Consider the following 19,244-nt stretch of genomic DNA (forward strand, 5'->3'; position numbering starts at 1 on the left):
CAATGTGCTTTTGTGCACGTTTCAATTTAATTATTATTGTAGTACCTACCATTTAAACAACGTTTTAAAAACTTTTTTGCCTCTTATTGCTTTTTCGAAAAGTCAATTTTTATCGAAATATTGTGAATATTTGTCAAATCCACCACATATTTGTATATGGTTAAGTACGATTATGGAGACTTGGTAATAATATGCAAACTTATTTATGCTTTACATTTTTAGGTATATTTTGAACCATATTAAAAAAGAAGCCAGACTCGATAAAACGTGCCTTATCGAAAAAATACAAAGAGGCAAAAAAGTTTTGAAAACACTCTGTTTAACTAATGGTACCTCAGTAATAGTTTAATTGGAACATACAACATTTGGGGGGTTTAAAGGAACAAAACCCCCATAAAATTTTTACGTGGACATATTAAAAAAGAAGTCGCAACTCGATAAAAACTGCCTTATCTGAAAAATACTAAGAAACAAAAATATTGAATTTAACTAATGGTACCACAATAATAAAATTGAATTGGAACATACACAAAAGTTTGGGAGGATTTAAGGGATCAAAACCCCCATAAAATTTTTATGGGGTGCACAAATTTCACCATAATTTTTCTTTAAGATATTCCTGCCATAATAATGCCACATGTCACATGTCCATTTTCAATAAAAAATCGCTAATAGTTTTCGATATAATCGAAAAAATCCATTTTCATTTTGTAATTTCAAAGGGCTGTAACTTTTTATGTGCATATTTGTACAAGGTAAGTTAGGTTCATTTGAACTATTTTTGGTCCCAGAATAATGTGATTTAATTTATGACCTGTATTTTTGTTACACCCTGTATATACAGCCCATTACGCACCACCTTAAAAATTGGGCATTTTTGATGTCTCGAATTTCCTAAACCTGTTGTTGCATCTAAGTGATTTTTTTTATAATATTCTAGCCTAGGCCCTAGAATATGTTACCTCCTTATGCTTGTCATGCACAGGGAGCTATACTGTAATATATATTATATCACATTACTATAGAGAGCGATATGATATAATATACATATATTACAGCATGACAAGCTTAAGGAGGTAACCTATAGCCTAGGCTATAATATTATAAAAACATCACTTAGATGGGACAACAGGTTTAGGAAATACGAGACATCAAATATACCCCATATTTAAGGTGGTGCGTTAATTTCTTGGAGAAGTGTATTGTAATTTAATGTAAATACTGTAATATCCAATAATTGTAATTTGATATAAGATGAAATATAAGTTCCTTAAAAAATATATTTTTTATTTCCCACAATACATTCTCCACAGGTCTAAATATCGTCGCTAGACGTCCACCGAATGACCTTCCAGGACGTTAGATGGATGTTCAGCAGCAAGACATTGGACCAAACTGGGACATCCTATGAATGCCCAAATGACGTCCACCGAACGTCCCCTCCGACGTTAGGTGGACCTCCATTGGACGTTTAACAACTTGGCCTTTGGACCAAAATTGGACGTCCTGTTAAGGTCCAATTCACGTCCCCTAGGACGTCCGATTAAGGTCCAATTCACGTCCCCTAGGACGTCCGATTAAGGTCCAATTTACGTCCGATTAAGGTACAATTTACGTCCGCTTAAGGTCCCATTTACGTCCGATTAAAGTCCAATTTACGTCCGATTAAGGTCCAATTTACGTCCGATTAAGGTCCAATTTACGTCCGATTAAGGTCCAATTTACGTCCGATTAAGGTCAAATTTACGTCCTATTAAGGTCCAATTTATGTCCGATTAAGGTCCAATTTACGTCCGATTAAGGTCCAATTTACGTCCGATTAAGGTCCAATTTACGTCCCCTAGGACGTCCGATTAAGGTCCAATTTATGTCCGATTAAGGTCCAATTTACGTCCGATTAAGGTCCAATTTACGTCCCCTAGGACGTCCGATTAAGGTCCAATTTGCGTCCGATTAAGTTCCAATATACGTCCCCTCGGACCTTAGATGGACGTCCAATGGACGTTCGGTAGCGCGACATTTGGACCAAAATAGGACGTATAAAGGACGTTCCTCGGACGAAAACGGACGTCCAAAGGACGTCCCTAAAGTCCGTGAAGGACGTCCAATGGACGTCCATTGGACGTCCTTGTGCTATTAGGGATACTACAGTGTCGCGCCCGCTTGATTAGCAATTAAAAAAACAAATGGGTTTTCGATATTTTATTGCAAAAAACTCTTCGGGATTTCATCAATCAATGTTTAAAGAATATCTACGTACCTTGGCAACATTGAAATTTTTAGATAAATGTCCGATTTAGGGTTAAAATGGCCGATTCCGCAATTTTCAAAATTTTTAATCACTTATATAACAAAAACTGTTAACCTAAGAGAAAAATCACTAAAGACCTTTTCTGTTTGGAATGATTCAAAAAACCTAAAAAAAATTTGTTTGATGCAAAAAAAATAATTTTAGGAAAAACCCCTAATCTTTCCCCTCGCTTGGCAAGGTCTTATGCTCTTCAGAATCGCCTGTCATTGTACACATTTCTTCTAAATGACTTACTCAAACACATACTTAAATTTAAACCTTACAGGAGAAAGTTTATTTTACCCCTAAACTATGCCCTTTTCGATTCACCTGGTAGATACATGTGCAGGGCTGATGCCTGCCAGGTTATGGTTTTTAGCCTTGGTGTGCCATGAATTATCACTATACAAATTTCTAGCCTTACAGGAATACCGTTAGTCGGAGGGTTCACTAGCTCTTAGGCTATAAAGTGGGATATTGTAGGACTGTCAGAAGTGAAAAGAAGAGGCGAACAATGCATGCAGCTAAACTCTGGAAATCGCCTGTACTATACAGGGAAAATAGACGAAACCTATGGTGTAGTAGGATTTCTTATCAAAAAGTATCTCACACCATACATTTGAACATATAAAAGCGTTTCTTATAGAGTAGCTTATATTATAGTAGACCTAGATAATAAAACTAAGATAAAGGTAATACAAGTGTATGCTCCCACAACATCACATCAGGAAGAGGAAGTTGAAATGTTCTACGAAGATCTGATAACAGCATTTGATGAAAATGATACAAAATATACTATAATTATGGGAGATTTCAACGCAAAATTAGGTAAAAACGAAGAAAATACTGAAACTATAATAGGGATGCATGATTATGGCACACGAAATGCAAGAGGAGAAAATTATATAAACTAAAAAGGGGTAGTTCCCTGGATTGGCTGTATACCTTATAGTAAATCAGTCATTCTTTAATCAAATTATAACAATATTCATTCTCTTAATTTTGTTTTATTAATTCTATTTCATTCATTACACCTATTGTTTTCTATACTAATTAAATTTTAGTTTGTATCAACTGGACAACCTGTTTTTCCTACAATTATTTATTATCAATTACATATTCACCAGTTTGTCACAAGAATTTTCTCAATTTCATTAAAATTTTTCCATAAGAATTGCATTCCTGAATCACATTTTCTACTATCAGATTGACTTTATCCTAACTCCAATCTATATAAAATTTTTTAATTTTCACCTACATCCAAACAATAATTTCCCTACTACCTATACAACCATCAATACACATGCTGTGGACATATAAATTTCTTGATATAATAATATCCCTTTTCAAAATTTAAAACTTCTTCTATAACACCACTTATTTAATTTTATTTCTGTTATTACTACTAATCAGCTCACTTTATCATATTGTAATTTTTTGATCAGGTTAATTTTATTTGATACAGTCAATTTGTAGTTACCTACAGTTAAAATAATTTTATTTTGTAAAACACATTATCTTTTAATTTTAAACAACAATAGATTTAATTAACAGACAATTTCAGATATTTAAAGCTTTAACATATCTTCTTCTGGATCATGACTTTGTTTTTTAAAATTCCTAGAAAATCGACTACCTTCTTCCTTAACTGTCAATGTCACATCAAGCATTTCCTTACATAGCTTTGACACTTAGTAGTCATCGTTGACCGAAGATGGTTGATTGGGTCCTCGGGTAGAGTTTCACCATGTTCCCAGAGGTTTAATCCTTTAACATCGGCGTTTAGCCATTTTAAATTTATTTCAACATAATGTAGATTTATTTATAATCACAACCATTGTTTGGTTCTGGGGCTATTTTGCAAGTATTCAAGTAAGTAATCATAACCACATTTTTTAACTTTCACAATTTCAACCATCTTTTTAATTTTAATAGTGGGATTACTTATTTGATTTTAGATCACTGATGATGGACCGATAGGTTTGAAAACGTTCTGATGAACTCATTTTATTGAATCCATTGGGATTCTAAAAATTTTTAGTAAATATACCTTTTACATAGAAGTGGTTTTTACTTCATGTTCCAGTTTGTTTAAAATTATATAACTTCTTAGAACAACAAAATTTATATGCCATTAACACATATTTCAAAAAACAAGCAAACCGAAAATGGACGTGGATATTTCCCGATAAAAAAACGAAAAACGAGATCGATTACTTCTTATGTGGGAACAAATACATTTTTGAAGACATAACTGCTCTCAATCAATTCACAACTGGCAGCGATCATCGTCTTTTAAGAGCAAGGATTGTTTTTAAACAGACCAAAACCCGTAGAAACAGGCCACATAATTGTAATCAGATAGATCAAACTAAAATCCGACAGAAGGGAGATGAGTACAGAGAAGTCTTAAGAGAAGAATTTGTAGGATATTATCAACAAGAAAATACCGACATGAACACAATTAATAGAGAAATGCAACGAAAGCTCTTGAAAGCAGGCCTGACTGTGGCAAACAAAACGAAAAGTAAAAAGACAAAATAAGCGTTGGAACAAAACGGTTGATGGAAAAGGGACGAATATTTCTAAGCAAAGGAAAGCGAAACACCGACGGTTTCAAAGAATTGAATAAACAAATAATGAAGGGAGTAAAGGAAGACTTAAGGATCTACTAAACTTCGGAAAAAGTAGGTCTTAAGATGAACTTGGAAAAAACAAAATTAATGACGAATACACCGAACATTACAAAAATAATGTTGAATGACATAGATTTAGAAACAGTAAGCGAATACATCTACCTGGGACAGAAAATAAAAGTTAACAAAGGAAATCAAACTGCCGAAATTACTAGAAGAATAAGGTTAGCGTGGGCAGGATTTGGAAAACTGAGTTGGATCTTGAAAAACACTAAAATAGAACAATATTAGAGAACCAGAGTTTACGATCAGTGTATCCTCCCTATACTTACGTATGGTTCACAGACGTGGACACTCACCAAGGCCAATATGGATAAAATAGTAAAGACACAGAGAGCGATGGAAAGATCAATGCTCGGGGTGAGGCTCATAGACAAAAAAAAACAAATACATGAATTAGAAACAAAACCAAAGTAAAAGACGCAGGAGAACATGCTGCCAAATTAAAATGGAGCTTCGCAGGACACAATGCCCGACTGAAGGATAAAAGATGGAATCACGAAATACAACAATGGAGACTGTGGTTAGGAAGAAGAAGTAGAGGAAGGCCACAAATGAGATGGGCCGATGACATAAAGAAGTTTGGAGGACACAACTGGAAACAGGTGGCCCAAAATTGACAACACTGGATTGAATTGGGGGAGGCCTATGTCCAAAGTTGGATTACTGAAGGCTGAAGAAGAAGAAGAAAAGGTATTAGACATTGTAGACGATTAGCGTTTTAAGGAACCCGAAATATACGACAAACTAAAACACTAAAACTAATACTCAAGATAAACATAATCGTCTAAACTGAAAACAAGGTTTGAGGAATTAAAATTGTGGACGATTACATGCGCAGATAAAAAGAGGTACTTACCACGTAAAATGACGAATATGAGCAAAGCAAAAGAAAATAAGAAACAGGAACAGGATCACGACAAAAATGCCTTAAATAAAACTTGCAAATTGATCTAAAAACACAGGTGTTAAATATTTTGTGATGAAAATATTAACCTTCGGATGACAAAGGGGGGTAAATTTTGGCCCCAGTGTAGGTTTTTCTTAAATAAATTGAGAAATATTTTCAATTTTTCACTCGTTATTATTTTATTTGACTTTAATATCATTCTAGATACCCTTATATTTTGTAATAAAAAAAAATTCCCTATATTTTACGAATAAAAAATATTTTCTGAATTCGGGTTCCAATTTTATATGAAGTAAATATCGTCTATTATGTGAAATTCCGAGTAATTTTGCATTGAGCATTATCAAAATCGATTTTTATTCTATGCCTGTTGATTTTTGCCCTGTACATAGATAAATATGAAAACTACGAAAAGGGAAAATCTTTTCAAATCTCTTGCTTCAAGATTTGGCTCTTGAGCTAGTTACATCCTTTAATATAATCTCGACCGCATGAAGGTTTACATAGACACATTCAAACAACCCAGAAGATTCTGAAGATGTAGAGCCAACAGAAAATCCCTGGAAACATGGCAGATGAAAAATTTTCAGTCGATCATCCTACAGAAAATTCACATCGAAATGCGATAAATGTAAACATTTTGTCTGTAAGGTACATTCCACTATTGAAAAAAAATTTGATATACCTGTGACGCCGTGAATTAGTGCACACTTCAAAATTTCTTTAGTTCTAAGTTCAGAATGATGATTCCTGTTTTTGTTCAGTTGTAATAATTAAAGATGTGTTTTATTAATGGTCTATTAATCATTAATTATAATTGATACAATACTAACATTAAAATTACGAATATATTTTTTGTCAATTGTTATTTTTGACTGGGGTCATTTGTTACCCCCGTTGGTCATCCATGTAAGAGAAAAAGGTTGGCCATCGGAAGGTTAACAATTTGTTGCCTTTTCTTCAGTAAGATCACTCCCAGTTAAACCTGGCTTTATAGGAGTCTATTTTTAGAATGCACATTACACCAGCAATAAAAATTACAAGTTTTTTAAGTGTAGTTACAAAAAATTGTAAACCATATTGTAGTCTATCTATATTGTAGTGTAATTCCCTTTGTAGCACAACTCTTAGCAATTGATGTAAGTTTATTTGTTCAAAAACAAGTGAAGCTGACCAAAAATTTGTTTTAAATAAAAGATAAAGTGATAAAAAGATGAGTATAAAATTTATTTAACAAAAAGTAACATTCATAAATTAAGCGACTTCGTTTTTGACAGGATTGTGGCAAATTTTTTCAGTTTCGGTTTCAACGGCTTTGTGGAATTTGGCGAAAGAGCTAAGGGTGACTGGGCTCTTGCAGTACTGTCCGTGGAAGTCAGAGGAACATTTCTTGAGTTTGGGCAAAACTCTGAAATTAAAACATCATTTGGTTAGCAAGTACAGTCGAACCCGCTTATTAGAATCCCTGTTATAGGAATATCCCGGTTTATGGAATATAAATTCAAGTTCCCGAAACGTTTCCATTTACTCCTTAATAAATTTATCTGTTTATTGGAATAGGATCTAACTAGATAATACCGCTTATTAGCATATTTTGCAGGTCAAAGAATATATTTTTTTACAATTTACTAAAAATTTAAATTATGTTTGGTATTATGGTTTGTCGTCAACGGCCGGTAGTGCTGGATTAGATATTATTAGGGTAATAAATATTTATTACTTTGTTAGGAATACCAATTCGATCTTTAGCATAGCCGACAAATGCATGGGTCATAAAATAATTTTTATTTGTCTACACAAAGGCACTGTTGCCTGTTATAAAATTGTTAGAAGCAGTTTAGTTAGAATTCACTCAGAGAGTACCTACTTGTTTGCAAGATGGAATTATGGCTTTGTTAAATTCGAAAAGAAGAGAAAAGAACAAGAATGTAACAATCCATTTCTTGACGCCAATAAAACTTCTATTCAACCAATGGATTAAGGATGACCACACGGATTAACAACGAAAAAGCTATAATTACCAATAATTTCTCAAGAAAAAAAAAGTAATTTTGTTATATAGGTATGCATTTTAATAAGAAAATATTTACATATCTACATATTGCATACATTTCATATTAATTATATAATGTATTCATTCACATACATGTAATGTAATTTGGTATTTAACACATATATAGATAAGTACTAGTTACACTACTGTATTATTGACGTAAAAAGACCTAAAACCATTTACATACACTGAATATGTAGGTACATATAATATGATATACATATTGGCATAGTATGTAATAAAACTACATATTGGCATAGTATGTAAAACTACATATTGGCACAGTATGTAAATAATATTATTACGTATATTCGGTAACACTTATTTCGACTAGCCACCAATGATCGGTTATTAGAATATCCCGGTTATAAGAATATTTTTGCCTTGCACAAAGGCTATTCCAATAAGCGGGTTCGACTGTATCTATATAGCTTTAGCAAGTTATTGACCAGTGAAGAAGCTACGTCTGAATGTTTATTAACTAGTGAAGAAAATTTACAATTGTAAAGTAAAGAAAAATTATACTTACGTGCAAATATTTTCAGTTGTGGGAACGGGTTTTTTGTTATCCCAACTGTCAACTTCAGTGGCGACGGCTTTGCAGGAATCTACTTTTTCAATGCTTCCGAAAGCTTTCCATTGGCATGGATTAAATAATTCTGAAATAAGTAAAAATGATAATTTTATATGTTTTTTTTTTTCATTTTTAAGTTACAAAGTTTTTAAATTATTTAAGTGAATGCTATTTTGATCTTCACATCAGGTCCCAAGTGTGGAGATTATCATGATGACATAAACTCATCCATTATAAAAAATATAAACACTATACCATTTTTAGCATCAGTGTTATTACCTCAATTATATGAAATCAAATGACATAAACAAGACTGTCATCATCATCAACCCGTACGCGTCCACTGCTGGACATAGGTCTCCCTCAGCTCTTTCCATCTTTCTCTGTTTTGTGCGGCTTGCATCCAGTTGCCGACAATACGCTTCAGATCGTCAGCCCATCTGGTTGGTGGTCATCCTCTGCTCCGTAGTTCTTCTTCTCGTGGCCTCCACTCGGCAATACGTTTTGACCATCGGTTGTCTGATAATCTGGCGACGTGTCCTGCCCAATTCCACTTGAGCGACGCGATTCTTTTGACGGCGTCCGCTGTTTTTGTTCTACGACGTATTTCTTCGTTTGGGATTCGGTCCGTCAGGGAGACACCCAACATCTGGCGCTCCATAGCCCTTTGAGTTATGCGAATCTTGTTCACTACCTTTTTTGTGAGTGTTAATGTTTCCGCTCCATAAGTGAGTACGGGCAATACACACTGGTCAAAGATTTTCGTTTTCAGGCATATGGGTAAGTCCGATTTAAATACATAGCTCAGTTTACCAAACGCTGCCCAGGCTAATCCTATGCGAAGTGGGAGCTCGCAAGTCTGGTTATCTCTTCCCAACCGAATTTCATGTCACAAGTACTTATAAGATGCAGTCTGCTCAATATCCATTCCATCAACAACAATATTACGATTTAGCACCAGATTAGTCATTATTTGCGTCTTGTTGATGTTAATCTTTAGTCCGACCTCTAAGGAAGCGTGATATAGCTTGTTCAACATTATTATTGTATCATTCATACGATCGGCTATAGGGACGATGTCATCTGCGAATCTCAAATGACTGAGCTTCTCTCCATTTATGTTGATACCATATTCGTTCAGATCTGCCGTCTTAAAACTGTGTTCTAAAAGGGGTTGTGAACAGCTTTGGTGAGATGGTGTCTCCTTGCCGTACTCCTCGCTGTATACAGAATTTATTTGTTTGTTGATCAGATAGTCTTACGCTAGCCGTTGCGTTGTGGTAGATATATTTTATCATGTTAGTGTAGCGATGGTCTATTCGGCATTCTGTCAATGCTTTTAACATTTTCTGCTGATTTATTTTATCGAACGCTTTCTCGTAGTCCACGAATATCAGTGCTAATGGTTTGTTGTATTCCGCAGACTTCTCGATCAAGTTTTTTATTACCAGTAAGTGGTCGTTAGTGCTATATCCGGATCTGAAGCCAGCTTGTTCTCTAGGCTGATAGAAGTCTAACTTAGCCTCCAGTCTTTTTTTGATAATTTTTGTGAAAAATTTATAGATGTGTGATAACAGACTGATAGGACGGTAGTTTTTTAGATCTGTTATGTCACCTTTCTTGTGCAATAAAACAATGACTGCATTGTTCCATTGAGAAGGCGTTTTGCCTTGGTAAATGCATTCGGTGAAAAGTTTGGCCAAAACCTGGATAATTTTATTTCCACCTTGTTTGATTGCGTCAATCACTACTCCGTCATCGCCAGGGGATTTATTATTTTTTATTTCTGAAAGTGTCTTTTTAACTTCGTATGGTGTTACTTCTGGCATTAATTGAGAAGGCGTTTTGCCTTGGTAAATGCATTCGGTGAAAAGTTTGGCCAAAACCTGGATAATTTTATTTCCACCTTGTTTGATTGCGTCAATCACTACTCCGTCATCGCCAGGGGATTTATTATTTTTCATTTCTGAAAGTATCTTTTTAACTTCGTATGGTGTTACTTCTGGCATTAATTCTGATCCCTGGTTTGTGATTTTGGGCAGGAGCTGATCTTGCCTTGCGTTGGTGCTCTCATACATTTCGAAGTAAAACCATTCGACAACCTTAAGGATTTCGGCTCTATCCGTAGCAATGCTGTTGTCTTTATTTCTTATTCTGTACATATTTTTGTTACCGATGTTATTCGTATTTCGCCGCAAAACTTTTAAACTTTTGTTTTCTTGAATAATTATTTGAGTCATTTTTCTTGTATTGTTTTCTCTTGTGCCTTTTCGGATTGACTGGTGGATATCTTTATTTAATTTCTTCAGTGTTGTGTAGTTGGAGTCGTATTTTTCCGTCAGTTGTCTTCTTTTACTTATTCTTAATTAAGATTAAGATTAATTAATTCCGACTTAATTCTTTGGTATTTTGGCTTAATTTTTCTTTATGGGTCACGACCGTCGGGCAGCACTCCCTTTCGGTTTCTTTTAGTGCCTTCGTTATGAGATTATTTGCTAGTTCGATGTCTTCTATTTCGTTTTCTAAGTCTTGTATACGTCTGGTTAGTATATCTAAATAGAGGTCGTTGTTTTCTGGGGGAATCCATTTCTTCTTTCGTGTTTTGAAGATCATCTTTGTTCTTTCCAAGTTGACATTTAATTGTATCCTTGCTCGGATTAATCTGTGGTCGCTTCCTATCGAAAATTTGTTAAATACTTCAATATCTTTAATTATTTCTTTTCTGTTCATTATGATAAAATCTATCTCATTTTTGACACTGCCATCTGGGCTTATCCATGTCCATTTACGCTGAGGCTTTTTATCGAAAAAAGAGTTCATCACGGATAAATTTTCCTGGTGTAATAAGTTAAGCAGTCTGTATTTAAGACTGTATTTAAGACAATACAAGACTGTATTTAATACATATTAATATGACAAATTTCTTCAAGAATGTGGACATATTTCCTTAAAACGTCCACTATATTATGCAGACTTAAACCCTATTGAGTGCAAATAAAAAATGGAATTGCCAATCCAAATGTTAATTTTACGTTAGAAGCAGTAAAAGTTTCGATGGAACAGGAAATTTCCACAGTGATATCTGAATCACCACAGTGATATCTGAATCACTATTTTTCTTGGCCATGCCATAATTTATGAACGATTTCCACTGGCAATCTTCTTCTTCACGTGCCATATCAGAATTATCCGACATTGGCGATCACTATTGCGAAGTCTTCTCTATCTTCTGCAGTATGAAATAACTGTCCTGAATTTGATAGCTGAGTCTATTCACGAACGTTTTTTAACCAAGAAACTTGTTTCCTTCCTACTTCTACTGGCAATACGTGTGTTAATTTCACAACTTACGGTATTTTTCTGATAGATTTCTGTGCCCAGATATGTTAAGGCATCCACACGTTCGACAGTATTGTTGTCTATTGCGATATTATTTTCATTGTCAGGTAATCTTTTGACGGACATGCACTTAGTTTTTGTTTCGTTTCTTTTAAGCCCTCGTTTTAGCGCCTTAGGATCAATTTCCTTCAGCACTTCCATTAGTCGTTGCTTGCTCCTACTAATCATGGTTACATGGTTTGCATATGCAGTAATTTTACTTTACTGTTTTGGTATTTGTATAGCCGATTACATCGGTTTTTTAAATTATTTCCTCAAGAACTAGGTTCTTGAGGCACAATCTACCCTACTGTAACATTTTTTATATTATAAGATTAGTAAATAATTAATATACCTGTTGGATTAAATTTTAAACCCACTAGTACTCATTACGGGTACGCCTATGGCCGTTTCAGTAAATAACTACCCTTGGCTAAATTTATTATCATAACGGTACTGGCACATTTCGTTGTCGGTATGACAAACGCAAATAACTGAGTTTATTATTATAAACGGGACCATTTTTTTATTGCAGCTTTGCCGAAACACAATGTTTTGGAAATAAACTCAAAGTCTCTTATTTTATATAGCTCTTGCTATTGTTATCTGTTTCGTATAGAAACCTCCCAAGGAGTTTCTGCTAGAGTTCCGTTAGGTATTACACTTTATTCAAAGCGGCATGGTATTGCAATGTTTTATAGTTACTTTCCGTTTCAGTAATATTTCAAAGGAATAACTTTCCCTTCTGAAAACCATTGTTAGGCCCCTTAACTTAATCTTTCGGCATCTTTATAAAAGACCGCTACTTTACCTAAAAACCCCGTAGGGATATATCCCCACTTTTTTAGAAGGAAAGATCGCAAAGATTGCGAGGAGAGACTTGGCGAGTGAGTAGCTTGAAGTGCGGATGTGTGTCTCTAGTACCGCATATCTTATCTACCATATACCTTATCTGCAATATATCTTGGGAGTGAGAAGTCACTCTATGATCTTATGATCTTATCTGAGTGGTATTCACTCGCTTATCGTATCTGTATTTGGATCTAACACCCGATTAGATTCAAATTACCGTATAACTTCAGTGCTTGCTTACTAGTTAAAGTAAATATAGAGTCAGTGCAATTTAAGAGGCAGAGTTACTGTAAGTGTCTTAACTATACTACCTACAACTATTTCCAAAAATAGAGCAATCTATGGGCTATCTACCTCAAAAATATCTTCATCTGTGGTTAAGGCTAACCTCCGATGTAATCTCATCAACGATTTCATTAATAGAATTTTTTATTCATTACATAAGAACTTTTCATTGTCAAACCTTAAGTACAAACATTCACTAATTCATTAATAGCTGTGCGATTGGCTTTTTGTTTATAAAACCAAGTGCGGGGTGGTTTTTGATCTTTGAACCGTAAACGTTTGTTAACTTTGTATGCTTTGCATTTAATTTTATTATATCTTTGTACTTTATATTTTCTATCAATTATTAAATTTACCATATCAGTAAACCAAAAGATGTTTTATAAGACCATGAAAACGTTAAGAAGGGGAAAAAAATACAGTTCAATTGACAATTAGAGACGAAACAGGAAACATTTTGACACAAGAAGAAGAAATAATGGAAAGATCTTCTTCTTCTTCAAATGCAAATCCACTAATGGATGTTGGCGATCACATTTTCCATTAACTCTCTGTTTCTTGCAATGTGTATCAGAGATTGTATGTCGTTAATCCCTGTCCATTGCCTTATGTTTCGGAGCCAGGACATTTTCTTGCGTCCTATTCCGCTCTTGCCTTCAATTTTACCCTGGATTATAAGTTGAAGGAACTGGTATTTTTCGTTTCGCATGATGTGACCCAAATACGCCGTCTTTTTTTCTTGATGTTTTCGAAAAGCTGACGTTCTTGGTTGATTCTTTTAAGGACATCCACATTTGTGACTTTCGCCGTCCATGGTATCTTTAGGATACGGCGATAAAGCCACATTTCGAAGGCTTCTAATCTGTTTATATCCCTCGTTTTGAGTGTCCAGCCCTCTATGCCATATAGCAGCACCGACCACACGTAGCATTTAGTAAACCTTAGTCTCAGTGTAAGGTCGAACTCTGAGCAGGTCAGTACCTTCCTGAATTTTACGAAAGCTTGTCGAGCTTGCTCAATGCGACATTTTACTTCCCTATCCGATGCCCAGTCTTCAAAAAGCCACGTTCCTAGGTATTTGAATTTGCTCACTCTCTCAATGAACTTAGTATTCAGTGTTATGGTGGAGTTTTCAAATGCATCCAAGTTTCTGGAGATGATCATGAATTTGGTCTTTTTGGTATTAATCTCTAATCTCTAATGGAAAGATGGAAAAGGTATTTTCAAGAACTATTATCAACCGAAAACGGAACACCACAGTGTACCATTAACAGGACAAATACCGGAGAAACCATAGAAGAAACGCAAGACACTGCAATAATATGGGAAGAATTTACACAAGGACTGGCAAAAATGAAAAATGGAAAGTCACCAGGGCATGATAAAAGAACAACGGAGATGCTCAAATATATGGGAGTACAAGGACAACACATATTATTACAATTAATAAACAAGATATGGAAAGCTGAAAGAATACCAGAAGAATGGAAGATCTCGTTGATACCACCCATATATAAATCTGAAGATAAAAAAGAATGCAAAAACTATAGAGGCATAATGCTCTTGTGCTCGGCGATGAAACTGTACGAACAAATATTACAAGAAAAGCTGACAAAGATAATCGATACAACATTAGCAGAATCTCAAAGTGGCTTTAGGAAAGGAAGAAGTGTGCAAGATCACATCTTCACTATTAAACAGATCATTGAGAAAACGAAACTCAGAAGAGGAAAAGCATATTTTGCGTTTATCGACTTACAAAAAGCGTTTGATCTTGTTCCTCGGCAAAAAGTATGGTCGCTCCTGAAACAAAGAGGAATAACAACCAAACTAAGGAAGAAAATTGAATGTCTATATAAAAATACGACGAACTGTGTTATAACTAGAAACCTCAAGTCAGAAAATTTTATAACAAAAGATGGGCTAAGACAGGGAGGAGGACTGAGTCCAACATTGTTTACGCTGTTTATAGACGAAATAATTAAAAAATGTAGTCAGAGAACAAAACACCTATTTGTAGGATACAAAAATTTGAAACCGATCGAAATATCAGAATGTGCTTTTGCAGATGACATCGTTATAATGGCAGCAAAAGAAAAGGACTTACAAGAAAACTTACAAACTTGGAATGAAATACTAGAAGAAAATGGCATGAAACTAAACTTAACAAAAACAAAAGTAATGGTAGTAGCAGAAACTAAAGAAAACGTGAATACTCAGATCAATGGTATACATATACAACAAGTTGAATGCTTCAAATACCTGGGTGTAAAAATTGAAAATTCAGGTCAGCAAGGTTTAGAAATCGATAAACGTATAAATAATGCAATAAATTCATATTATGTAATGAACACAACTTTTATAGGAAAAAAGGAAATAGCGCAAAGTACAAAAATGAAAGTATTTAAGGCAATATATAGACCCATACTTACCTTCGGTTGCGAATCGTGGACATTAACAGAGAGGCAGAAGAGCAGAATACAAGCGACGGAAATGAAGTACCTAAGAAAAGCGAGAGGAGTCACAAGACTTGACATGGTAAGAAATGAGCAGATAAGAGAGGATCTGGAGGTGGAATCAATCATAGAATTCATAGAAAAAAGACAAATCAGCTGGTGGGGACATTTGCAAAGACTAGACGATAGAAAATCGGTAAAAAGGATCTGGGAAACGAGAGTAAATATCAAAGAGGAAGAGAGGAAGACTAAGAGAAACAGGGACCAAGCTATTGCAAAAGTTCTACAAAAGAGAGGCAAATCCTGGAAGGAAGCAAAAGTATTGGCACAAAATAGAAGTCAGTGGCGTAAATTTCTACACAATATCTAAGTTATTATTATAATCCCGACACCAATATGGTATAAGGGAAATTGATTATATATATATATATATATATATATATATATATATATATATATATATATATATCCAATTTTGATCACAGCTGAACAATATTAAACACAAATGGAAAGGATTAATGGGTAAGCAGCTGAAATAACGGAGCCAAGAGTACTCTTTTTTCAATATCAAATATATTTCGGTATTGCCTTTATACCATCATCAGTGATTGCTACAAATGTGTTATAAGTGAGTTGCTTTGTGAAATAATTAAAAATGTTATTAAACTTACAAAGTTGAGATTGCGGCTCTATGGTTAAAAATTTTTGTAAAAAATCTTCCAAAAGGGGAAACATCAAACATGTTAAAATTGTAAAAACACAAGAAAAAACAAAACATTTAAATGAAAAAAACTGTAACAATGCACATTTAAAAAAATAAATTAAGTTTTAAAATCTTTTTTGAATCTTAAGAAACCAAAACATTAGGTAGGTACAACCAGTACTTTTTTTGTACAAAAAAAACTTGAAATTAAAATGAATTAGCGGTAATCCTAAATGTTATGTTCTATGTTCTATGGTAGAAACAAATGATAGCTGACAATGACATAATGAAATTTTGTTTTGTGGTTTTATTCACCCTAACCTAACCTTACTTTTTTTCCACTTAAAAAACATAATTCTCAAATGCAGATATTCGAGATGGAAAGAAATACGAAAAAACCTACAGCCTACAGCTTATATGCTTTTGGTTTATTCATATTCATCAGAAACCATGGTGTTACGATGTAGTTTGTTTGTATTGAATTCTTTATCTAAGTGAAGTAAGTGTGAGTAAATCTCACTTAAGTGGCTGATGTCTGATTTTTTGTTTATAGTTAAATCAGTCTCAGAAATAAAAGCCATTTCAAGAAACAACCTTTTAAAAGGTTGTTTCTTTCGAGAGAGATGGAAAGAAATACGAAAAAACCTACAGCCTACAAGATATTCGAGATGGAAAGAAATACGAAAAAACCTACAGCCTACAGCTTATATGCTTTTGGTTTATTCATATTCATCAGAAACCATGGTGTTACGATGTAGTTTGTTTGTATTGAATTCTTTATCTAAGTGAAGTAAGTGTGAGTAAATCTCACTTAAGTGGCTGATGTCTGATTTTTTGTTTATAGTTAAATCAGTCTCAGAAATAAAAGCCTGAATTTTTTGTTTATAGTTAAATCAGTCTCAGAAATAATAAAAGCCATTTCAAGAAACAACCTTTTAAAAGGTTGTTTCTTGAAATGGCTTTTATTTCTGAGACTGATTTAACTATAAACAAAAAATCAGACATCAGCCACTTAAGTGAGATTTACTCACACTTACTTCACTTAGATAAAGAATTCAATACAAACAAACTACATCGTAACACCATGGTTTTTGATGAATGTGAATAAACCAAAAGCATATAAGCTGTAGGCTGTAGGTTTTTTCGTATTTCTTTCCGTCTCGAATATCTGCATTTGAGAATTATGTTTTTTAAGTGGAAAAAAAGTAAGGTTAGGTTAGGGTGAATAAAACCACAAAACAAAATTTCATTATGTCATTGTCAGCTATCATTTGTTTCTACCATAGAACATAGAACATAACATTTAGGATTACCGCTAATTCATTTTAATTTCAAGTTTTTTTTGTACAAAAAAAGTACTGGTTGTACCTACCTAATGTTTTGGTTTCTTAAGATTCAAAAAAGATTTTAAAGCTTAATTTATTTTTTTAAATGTGCATTGTTACAGTTTTTTTCATTTAAATGTTTTGTTTTTTCTTGTGTTTTTACAATTTTAACATGTTTGATGTTTCCCCTTTTGGATGATTTTTTACAAAAATTTTTAACCATAGAGCCGCAATCTCAACTTTGTAAGTTTAATAACATTTTTAATTATTTCACAAAGCAACTCACTTATAACACATTTGTAGCAATCACTGATGATGGTATAAAGGCAATACCGAAATATATTTGATATTGAAAAAAGAGTACTCTTGGCTCCGTTATTTCAGCTGCTTACCCATTAATCCTTTCCATTTGTGTATATATATATATATATATATATATATATATATATATCAGTGATCTCGATATAAGCCCTAAAACAGTAAAGAGAGATTTTTCATGATAGATGCTTGATTTTATTTTTTTTTAATTCATAACCAGGCTCTCTTTACTGTGTTTTTAATTGTGCATATTTTTGTCATAATATGATACTTGTATTTATTCTATCCTAATTATTGTTTATTTCTAACTGTACACAACAACACATTAATTGTTGGTGCAGTTTTGATTGGTGTATATTGTTTTCTCTTTATTTCTTGTGTTTTTTTGGGATTCACCCTTCTGGTGAACCATTTGTACAATATATTGTTTTTTGTTTATGTCACGAGTTTTATTTATCTACTCCTAATAAGTTCCCTGATAAGAGATTACCTCTAAATATTTACTAATTAACTGTCTATATATTTTCTTGTATTTGTTCTCAGAACCTCATTATCTTTCCTTACCTACCTGTTTTCGTTTCTAAGGTTTCTTAATTTTCCCCTTGCAACCCCAAAAAGTTAAGTGGCGCCCTGTATCTCTTCTCTTATATTAGGTAATTTTACATATCTATCTTTTTATCTGTTTCTCTCTCTTCTCTAATCTACCTTCTCTTGTCTTATCTTTACCTATTTCTTCTATTGGCTCCCTTCCACGTTCCAAAAGCTAGTTTCGAACCCACGACTCGCTTTCCACCTACCATCCGGCTGCTGTCGCAATGCCTCCATTGGTGACCTTTCTAGCACCATCCAAAAAAAGGTTTCCGAGGTTACACTACTTATCTACAATCATCTCTTTCCCACAAACTTCAAAGTTTCAAAAACAACTCACCTAATACTTCTTCTACTGTAGAAGCACAAGCTTGTTTCAAAACAGCAAGAACAATTCCCTCAGCTAAGGCGGGAAGTTCTTTGGATTCTTCTGGCAAACAACCGCTAACTAATTCAATGACTGGCTTGGCGCATTTTTCAATTGTACGTTGGGCAGTAGCGCACACGGTACTTGATCCAATGGTAATATCTTCAATGCAGTTGGCGAGGTCCTCGATGGTAGCCTGTAAGTTTGTTAAAAAAGATTAATAAAATAGGATGAGAAGGGATATTACTAAAGTATATAAAGAGTTATTTGAAATCATATTCACCTGTGTAGTAGAAAATTTGGACTATAGTCCAGAGAAATAAGATTTTTCTCGTGACACATCCCCCTCCAGGCCGAAACCAAATTTTTTGAGTAGTATGGACATCTATATTAATAACCTATATGATTCCTGCAGCCGATTTTGATGATATAAATAGTTATAAACAAAA

At 33.9% G+C, this 19,244-nt stretch overlaps 1 protein-coding gene across 2 annotated transcripts in view; it reads right to left on the reverse strand.

Moving 5' to 3' along the window:
• Positions 1-7,102: 7,102 nt before the first annotated feature.
• LOC114339673 (uncharacterized) overlaps positions 7,103-19,244 on the reverse strand; it is a 35,558-nt gene continuing 23,416 nt past the window's right edge. For both annotated transcript variants that reach the window (XM_028290341.2, XM_028290340.2), the window contains exons 3-5: positions 18,769-18,991; positions 8,479-8,608; positions 7,103-7,304 (exon numbers count right to left, since the gene is read on the reverse strand). In XM_028290341.2, coding sequence (XP_028146142.1) covers positions 7,151-7,304; positions 8,479-8,608; positions 18,769-18,991 — 507 coding nt within the window. In that variant the 3' untranslated portion in view covers positions 7,103-7,150. The remainder of the gene's footprint in view (positions 7,305-8,478; positions 8,609-18,768; positions 18,992-19,244) is intronic.

The sequence above is a fragment of the Diabrotica virgifera genome, chromosome 4, assembly GCF_917563875.1.
Source record: "Diabrotica virgifera virgifera chromosome 4, PGI_DIABVI_V3a".
Lineage (NCBI taxonomy): Eukaryota > Metazoa > Arthropoda > Insecta > Coleoptera > Chrysomelidae > Diabrotica > Diabrotica virgifera.